This window comes from Triplophysa dalaica, chromosome 9, assembly GCF_015846415.1.
Source record: "Triplophysa dalaica isolate WHDGS20190420 chromosome 9, ASM1584641v1, whole genome shotgun sequence".
Classification (NCBI taxonomy): Eukaryota; Metazoa; Chordata; class Actinopteri; order Cypriniformes; family Nemacheilidae; genus Triplophysa; species Triplophysa dalaica.
In genome coordinates, this window is record NC_079550.1 from 6,620,045 (window position 1) to 6,629,767 (window position 9,723).

At 35.5% G+C, this 9,723-nt stretch overlaps 1 protein-coding gene across 1 annotated transcript in view; it reads left to right on the forward strand.

Moving 5' to 3' along the window:
- LOC130429222 (LHFPL tetraspan subfamily member 6 protein) overlaps positions 1-9,723 on the forward strand; it is a 65,969-nt gene extending 56,246 nt beyond the window's left edge. Inside the window, exons 3-4 of the mRNA XM_056757667.1 lie at positions 4,908-5,006; positions 7,098-9,723. Coding sequence (XP_056613645.1) covers positions 4,908-5,006; positions 7,098-7,216 — 218 coding nt within the window. The 3' untranslated portion in view covers positions 7,217-9,723. The remainder of the gene's footprint in view (positions 1-4,907; positions 5,007-7,097) is intronic.

Below are 9,723 nucleotides of genomic sequence, written 5' to 3' on the forward strand. Positions count from 1 at the left end.
CTCTTGTTGCTTGTCAAAGGCTCTCGAAAAATAGATGGAATTCTTTACGGCGCATTTACAGTGCTTTAAAACCTGCCGCTTTTCACCTCAAACCAGTAATTGCATGCACGTCTGTTATACCGACTCGAGTGGAATCATCCATTTAATCCTGAAGCTTTCGTGTGTATCAGGAAACAAGTACAAAAGCAGACATCTTTTTTAAGAGTTCTGCAAGCTGCTAGTTGGTGCACTGAACCTCCACCTCGCTATGGTTTCTTGGCACTTCAGAAAAATTGCTGTTTCCATTCTTGGTAATCTCCACCCACCTCTCTATACCGATATCTGTGTTTCAATAACCCACACATGGGAAGTGTGGAGGACGGGATTAAACTTCTGAAAACCGTTAATGAAATGCAAATAAAGTCACACAAGTGATGGGCTGCTCAGCTCTAGTGACTTTTAACACGCATGCCTTGAGGGGCTGTTTCTATAGGCTATTATGATTCTGATGAAGTGTCCTGATTGATTATTGCCTTTTACCAGAATACCAGAACCCTAATGCAAGATCTAGACCAACAACAGACCCTTTAACTTCAAGACCTAGACCGGAGCTTCCCAAACTTCAGGCCCCCCACAAACATACCAAAAGGTTTAAGGCCATCATATTCTTTTTAATAGTGTAGTGTTTAAATAATATATTAGTAGAATATCCATCCATCCATTTTCTACCGCTTATCCGAACTACCTCGGGTCACGGGGAGCCTGCGCCTATCTCAGGAGTCATCGGGCATCAAGGCAGGATACACCCTGGATGGAGTGCCAACCCATCGCAGGGCACACACACTCACTCATTCACTCACGCACTCACACACTCACACCCTACGGACAATTTTTCCAGAGATGCCAATCAACCTACCATGCATGTCTTTGGACCAGGGGAGGAAACCGGAGTACCCGGAGGAAACCCCCGAGGCACGGGGAGAACATGCAAACTCCACACACACAAGTCGGAAGCGGGAATGGAACCCCCAACCCTGGAGGTGTGAGGCAAACGTGCTAACCACTAAGCCACCCCACAAAATAGCATAATGTACCCAAATATACAACCTTCGATATTTTGTAAAGGTACAAAAATTTATCTTTTATGGTACCGTACCACCCCAGCGACAGAAAAGTACAGTTTTGGTATTTTTTCTGACCGTGCATATTGTTTTTGCAACTTCACTATTGTAAATATTAAAGGATACTAGTTTGTTTTTGCTATAGTAAAATACAGATAACTATAGTGTACTATTAATAACACTAGTTTAATGATATAATATACCACAGTTGCTACAATTTACTGCATGTAAATACTGTACACTACTGTATTTTTTCATGCGAGCTACCAATTTGATAATCGTATAATGGTGAAGGTAAGAAGATAATAAATATTTGCATTTGTAACTCATAACACTAGATACTATACACATGAAGCTATGTAAACATTTAACAAATCTTTTTGCATTAAAATGTATAACTGTTTTCTATTGAAGTATGCTTAAAAATGATTTAGTGTAAACCACAGCCCCCCGTGCAATAGCCTTTAACTCCAAGATCTAGACCAATACCAGACCTCCTAACACAAAGATTTAGACCAAAATGGTCTGGGACCCAAATAAAGGGTCTAGGCCTTGTCTATGTGGACGCGAGACATCAAATCAACCGCAAAATCAAATCTGTGACTGAAAGTAAAAGTTGACCGTGAAGTTTTCTGGACTTGACTTGGGCTCATTACCAGATACAAAATATATCATCAGATTTACTTACATCATTACATTTCCTCTAGTTGCTGTTAGATTCTGCAATGATCAGCTGTGTTCCCCCATCTTCTGTGGAAATGATGTACACCTTCATTTGCACATTTCCGTTTGAACTAGTAAGTAAGTCTCATTAACATTTCGGCAATGAAAGAATATTCCTGACTGACTTCTTGAGAAAGTGAAGTGAGTGAACAAGGGCAAAAATGAAAAGATAAAAGGTGAGAGCAGCACTTTGGTCTGATGATCAAAAGACGATGAAACAATTTCTTCATTGTCATCCTGCTGCAATATTATGGAAATAACTTGTTGTTCCTGTTGGTTTACTTTTATTTTCTCCCATGTGAGAGAATCTGAATCATAATTTGGATTTTATGTCACTCTTTTACTGGAAAACATTTGCATGTACTGCTCAACGAATCATCAACCAAATAAGAGATGGCTTATTACAGTTGTATATGTTAAATATGTTGCTCTGTGCTAAAATGAGGACAGCAGCCACTTTGTGATTAATGAAGCCAAAAAAAGATCCCTCATACTTCGTTGCTTTAATTTTTCAGGATAGAGACGGCTGTACCCCTTTTGTTTTTACTTTTCAGTGCTGCGGGGCATTTCAAGCTGATTACACGCCTCTTTATCTCCTGACATTACTGACGACTTGAAAGAGAATTCATGAATTTGTTTAATATTCCGCATGAATACATTAGCGTCACAATATGGCTGGGCTACTGGCAAACACATTTGCGCCTCCGCCGCAGCGAGCAACAGAAGATTACATAAACTCCAACTTCTCAAAGACAGATCTCGGCGTCGCTAAATGTTTCAGGTGCGCTGAATGCAAACGCTAGAGGTTTAACGGGCTTTTGATGATTTGGCATGGTAAAGATGCATTGAATGAATTTGTTTTATTTTTGGAGAAAATCTGAGCGCTGATTCCCAGTGCTTGCAAGATACTTGGGTGGTTGCCAGGGTGTTGCTGTGTGGTTGCTAGGTGATTGCTTGATAGTCAAAAGGGCCCACCCCAAACTCTATATAATATTCAGATTCATTTGTCTTTTATTGGGTAATATTTCAAAAGTTTTATTGTCCACCGGACTAACAATTGACTAAACACTTTTAATCAAATGAATCATCTACAGTGTCATTGATATATGGGGCAAGAACAAGGTAACAAATGAATTTCTCGCTTATTGTCTTGTTTTTAAATACAAATTTTGTTCTTAATCCCAAACATAAATATCATTCGTACACCAAGATGCATTTTTCATGTTTTGTTATTCGTGCTAAAAAACAAAACAAAGTAAAAGACAAGTTGTGCCAAAAAGTTAAATACTTAGTTATACTAATCAGTTATATAATGTGCCTGATCTGCAAGCATTACAAGTATGCAAGGTGTAAGCAGTTGTAAGGACTTGTGTTGTTGGTCCTATTATTTCTCTTCAGGATAAATCATCAATATTATTGTATACACAAAGTTTATTACAACTGAATAGCGCAATAATAGATTTTCTGAGGGCATTAAAGGGTTTCTTTTAGCACATGCCCTGCAAAACACTGGCATCAATGAAAGGCATTAATAATTCATGCTGGAAAATCTAAATGTGCACAATGTGATGATATCTTAAATCTTTAGAGGGCTTTTTTGATTGCCTGTCTTCAAGTGCAGATTAATATCTCAAAATCTGTATACACATTGTAAAAACATGCAGGACAATTTGATTATCTGCATGTGTGTGTTTGTGTGTGTGTGTGCGTCTTGTGCGTTCCAAACCCACATAATCGAAAAGATTAATTCCTCTCAGCTATCTCGGCCATCTCAGTGAGTCCATGTGGTGTGACGGAGGTTAATCGACGTGTCTCAGATTCACCGACCCCTCTCTTTCCAGTCCCGCTGTAAGACTGATAGGCATGCGAGAGGCAAATTGGAAAGGATTAAGTTAATGTGATAGAAAAGCCCCTTAGCCGAGGACCTGAGGGTTGGTGTCTATCTTGAGACAGGGGGGCTCCGTGTCAACACCTCAGCTCAGGGAAATCCAGAGGTGTGCTGCTATCTTCCTGTGACACTGCCGGCCCGACTCGCCCCGCTGATTCCATCAGGGACTTAACCCATCATTGTTTTTACTTTATTGATACCCTTAGTGTCATTTTTTGAAGTGCGTATTAGTTTTTGTTTAATCATTTTCCAAAATAATGAAGTGATGAGGTTACTTGTGGTTGTGATTTAGTGTGCAGTTCAGTATTCACTTTGTACAGTAGACTTTACACTTCAATGTTTAAAATCGTTGCTGGCCTTCTGAAACCTTGGATGTCCAAATTTGTTTCTCAGGAAATGGAAAAATAGCAGTGTACTTATTATTGCATACTGTGTTGTCAAAATTGACAAGCATTTTTTAAATGATTTATTGGTTAGATATTTGCAACACAAACATAAAGGGTGACTAATATTAATGATTTATGACAGAAAAGTAACAAACACGAAATATGAAGATACAACATTTCAGAAGGACAAAAGCAAATTGCTGAATTGACAGACACAAAGTCATCTGATAAAAAAAAGATGAGTTACAGCTGGGTTCTATCATCATGTACAAAAAAACATGATGCTGTGGTGTTGTGGGTGGTTGCCAGGGTGGTCCCAAATGGTTGCCAATGCGTTGTTCCTTGCTATGTAGTTGTGTTAAAAAATATCCTGGTTTCCAGATACATGTTGTGTTCCTTCCTTCCTCTAGGTTTTTACGATATTTAAGATGATTTTATCAAATGTGCATGTTAAAAGATGCCATAATGCTGTAACAACACTGTAAAAACACAACTTAAAAAGTTAAACAGCTTCATATAATGTTTAAGTTAAATCAAGTTAGCTTGATGGGTTAATTAAATTTTAATTATTTTGAACTGACATAAAAAAATATAGATGTATTTTGCAACTCATTTTTTTTAAGTCAGTTCAATATAATTAAGTTCAATTGACTCATTAAGCTAATTTGATTAAACTTAAAAAAGGCAACAGAAATTGCTGATTTTTTTTACAGTGAAACAACATTACTGATCGTGCTTAAAGTTTTAGAAAATTTGAGCAGTTTTACTCAGTATGACATTGTTTCGTTTTTTCTTCTTCTGTTTCTCCAGGTCTGCTCATTGGTTCAGGATGTGCTCTGTATCCTCTCGGCTGGGACAGTGAGGAGGTCCAGCAGACATGTGACAACATCTCAGATCAGTATGAACTTGGTATGTCTTCATGTCACTTTCACTCTTTAGTTCACATGCATTTGCTGTACATAGTGACATTATTGAACTATTACATCCCAAGTTTGCCTTTCTTGAAGAATAAACAAATCATTTATCATTCAATCTCAATTATACGTTTAAGATATAATTATAAATATTTCAGCTGTATATGTAACAAAATGCTTGGAATTTCTGTCCTTTTTGTAATAGTAATAGTCTGCTGGTCCTGTTTTAATTTATGTTATGCTGTTGGAATGCAAATAACAGCCCTCTGCAATTTTGTGATTCTCTGTTTACATAATTCATCAACATTATGATGCTTCAGTTTCCTCCTGTTAATTAGAAACTTTAGTACTTATCAAATATTCAGCACCTCACTGATATTAGCTATATTGTTTATTTGACTTTGGTATGAACTCTAAATTCTGTCGCTATTTTTTTGTTGATAAATTGGCGTGGCATTAATTAATCTGCATCTGTAGGGTATTAACAACAATTAAAAGATTAAAAATATACAGACAGCTTAATCCCAGTGTGTGACTGGGTGTACGTGCAGGTTTTGGCTAAAGTATCCAATATGTGAAACATCAACATAACCGACCTAATAGATGATTTTATCGGACGAATTGAATTAATATTATTATTCATTTTTATAAATATTTTGTTCTATATAAATTGTATTAAATTACATTAAAACCATGTAGAAAAAGTTTGGGCCACATAACGTTTGTTTATATTGTTGTCACTGAAACCACCTATTAGGTGACCATCAGTAGTAGAAATCTTATTGAGATGACTGATGGAACCAGCTGACACAGGATATCCACAATGTACCTTCACTTCTTGTCTTCCAAGCTAGACTAAATTGTATTTTTATTCACTTAAATGTTTAAATTGATTATCAATAAATCCGGCATTATGTGTAAGCTCTTTATTCAGTTCTAATACTACAAGATAATTATTGTCGTTTTCCATGAATGTTCCAATTTAAAAACAATAAAGCACTTTATTGTTTTCCTTTATTCAGAAGCCCAATTTCCATCAATAAACACATAGACTGTTTTCATGAAAACAAAGTACATCATAACAATGCCAACAAGACTGCACGCTGTTTTCAAGGCCAAATGAGGCCATACAAAATATTATGTTGTGAATAAAAACTATTTTATTGTTTTAGTTATTTGTTCAATAAATTGCTAGAATTTTTTTAATTTTAAACACGGTTTAAATTCCTAAAATACATTTATCTCCTAAAATGTTAATATTTTAATTAAACTTTATTTGGAGTACTCTTATACACAAATGAAATCAATCTTTCAATGCAAAATATTTAGAGTGGTTAGAATGGCATATTAAATGGCTTTTGAATCAATCCCTAAATATTTTTTTCATTATGTACTCTCTTTAGAATTTTTATAGGTGATAAATATGAGAATGTTAAAGTTATAGCTAAGGAGAAAAATCTGAGCACAGTTTGAGATGTTACTGAGATCTCTTATGAAACTTTAGAGGAGATGAATCTGAGAATGTACAAGTCTTTTTTGACAGAGAATAATCTGAGTACAGTGTGAGATGTTATGGAGTTCTCTTCTAAATGTCAGGGGAGACAAACATGAGATAATTACATTTTGTTTGTCTCAGGAGAAACATGTGAGAAACAGGAGACTCAACATTATTTAATGTTCGCTTGATTTTATTTCTGAGATGAGAAGGAGATATCTTGTTTGATTTCCCTTTCCTCTGGGAGGTCTATGCAATATCCCCATTAAGATAGCTAAATGTTATTTTCTTGACCACTTTACAAGATGTAAACGCTAATTCAGAAACATTTCAGTTTTTTTTTACATCACATATACAGTATAATTCATTACAGTAAAATACAGGTTTCTTATCATTAGATTTTTATAAATTATCTGGTGTAAACAGGTCCTTAGTCTCTCTATAACATGTAAAAGAAATTACAGAACAAAACCACACATAGGTGCTTTTGATCACAATTTAACACTTCATACTGTATGACCTCTGCTTTGAAGTTTACCTGTAAGGAGCTGCATGTATACAAACTGTCTTCTCTCTTTGTTTTGTCTTCAGGCTCTTGTCAAATAGGCTGGGCATATTTTTGCACCGGGGCGGGCGCCGCCTCTGCCATGTTACTGTGCACTTGGCTGGCCTGTTTCGCTGGGAAGAAACAAAAGCACTACCCGTATTAAAATAACCAGGAACAGCCTCAAGCAGGACGGATGCCTTAGACCCAACGGAGACCGGCTCTACTGCCCGAGGCATGACATATTTCCTCCATTACTGCATTACTCTGCAGTCATAGAGACTCTTGTTGCTCATGAATGTTTGTGAGCATGAACTTCTTGAAGAGGCAAGACTATATACAGTACATTCACTGCTTTCACAAACCACAGAGTGTTTGATGCAAAAGGACCAAGTGTCCGTTATGACCAATGTTGTGTGTGTACTTCTTTTTTTGTGGGGGTTCTTCTTTTGCAATTGAAATTTTAAACGTGAGCTCTGGTTCGGGTATTTAAAAGTGTACTTGAAGTCTGTATAGTACAGTAAGTTTCCACAGCTACGTACCACGTGACTACATAATTGAATACTCATTTGAAGATTTTTGCAAATGTTGGCATTTTGTTGATGTTTGTTAGCGTGAGAAAAGCAGTACAGAGACGTGTAAAAAAATCCCTTTACATGCCTGAAAACACATGATAAATAACATGATACTCACCTAAAAAGGTAAATTTTGAAATTATATTACATTATGAACTTTTTAGAAATGCATTTTATATAGACTTCAAGTAAATTATTACCAAAAGCTATATTCATCACAATTGTTTATTGTTGTAATTGTTTATTTTCATATCCATTGTGAAATGCAATAATATTCACAGTATCTCTATATTGCTTGATCATTTACAGAAATATATGCTTAAAATATAAAGTAAAACAAATGTTGTGTTGAAATATGTTTTTGTCTTCCTGACATATTGTGTTTAAAAGACAAGCACTCATGTATTATTTGTTTTTATTTTTGTGTTGGTAAATAAAATTTGTTTATCAACATTGTTTTTATGTTCACTCAGCTACAATGACTAGATAGAATTTAAAGGGATACTTCATCCAAAATTGAAAATGCTGTCTTCATTTAATCACTCTCTAGTTGTTCCAAACCTGTATACATTTCATTCTTTGGTAAACACAGAGAAAGATATTTGGATCAATGCTTGTAACCAAACAGTTCTCGGCCACTATTGACCACCATAGTAGGAAAAATGACAATGCTAGTCAAAAGTGTCCCAGACCTGTTTGCTGTCCTACATTCTTCAAAATGTCTTCTTCTGTGTTCAACTGAACAAAAAAATAAAGTAATTTTTCCTACAATGATAGTCACTGGGGTACAAAAACTGTTTGGTTACAGTCATTCTTTCAAATATATTTCTGGTTGTTTAAAGATTGTTTAAAGTACCTTTGACTGAATGGATCTTTGTGGAACCAAACCATTGCTGTGAAGAACCTTTTAAGCATGAGTGTAAATAATGACAGAATTTATATTTGGGGGTGAACTGTCCCTTTAATTATCTTCACTGGGGCTTTTAATCCAATGTCTAAAGAAACATTAAAGTAGATTTCTTGGTGATTTTTGCAACAATAGTCTCAATGGTAACACTTGTGTGTGTCTGATGTACTGATGATCACACTCATACTCTATTACAACGTGCGTTTGTATTATTTTGTCCAACCCAGTATGTGTAAACGTATATGACATCATACATAATACAGCTCGCTAATCACTTGATAGACATTTACTTATAATCCATGATGACTCACTCACTCGTTGGTGAGACGTGAAGACGTGTGGGACGTGAAACTGCTCGTATGATCCATTCTTTTAATGAGAATACCCAAGATACCTCAAACGTCTGTGTGTGCTGTCTTCCTCCTTATTTCTTTTTTCATCTTCACTTCTGAGAGAGCCCCATCTTTTCTTGCCAAGTGTCCTCCAGTTTCATGTAAGATCTTTCCTCACACTCATATTGCTCAGGATGTCTGAGGTTTGAGGCGTGTGTTTGATCGGCTGCTCAGCATGACACATTGAGGTCATGTGAACAAGCTTCTCTCTCTGCTGTTTTCTCAGCTTGACATCTCACCGACAGCAGTCAGAGACGAAACCTCAGAGAGATTTTTTCATATGATTACAGTCACTACATGCAGTTTTTCAGATTACATGCTAATGAAATGTAGACATAAAAGCACTGGAAATGTAGAGATATTAATGAAGAGGAAACGACACTCTGTAATGAAACATAATGAGAGTAAAGATTTTAATTATAAAACATATAATTTAGTTACACAAAATATGATCATCATAAACATAATTATGTTCTCTAGCTTGGACAAAGCAGGCTGTAAAAAGTTATTTTCCAGAACTTTGATGTTATTTTTTACAGTTTTTCCATGTATAATGTAAAAAAAACATGTATTTTTAAAAATACAGTAAAAATAAGTAAAATTACAGAATTGTTTTGTAAACTTGGCATTTCTTAAATACGGTCACAAACCATAAAATTAAAGAAAATAATGTTAATTTGCAAGAAAATCGTGTAATTTGCCACACATTTTTATTTTTTTACAGTTTAAGTTTAATATAATTATGAATGAGTTATTTATGTATTTTATTGCTGTTAGTGTCCTGTTTTGTCTGAGTGCT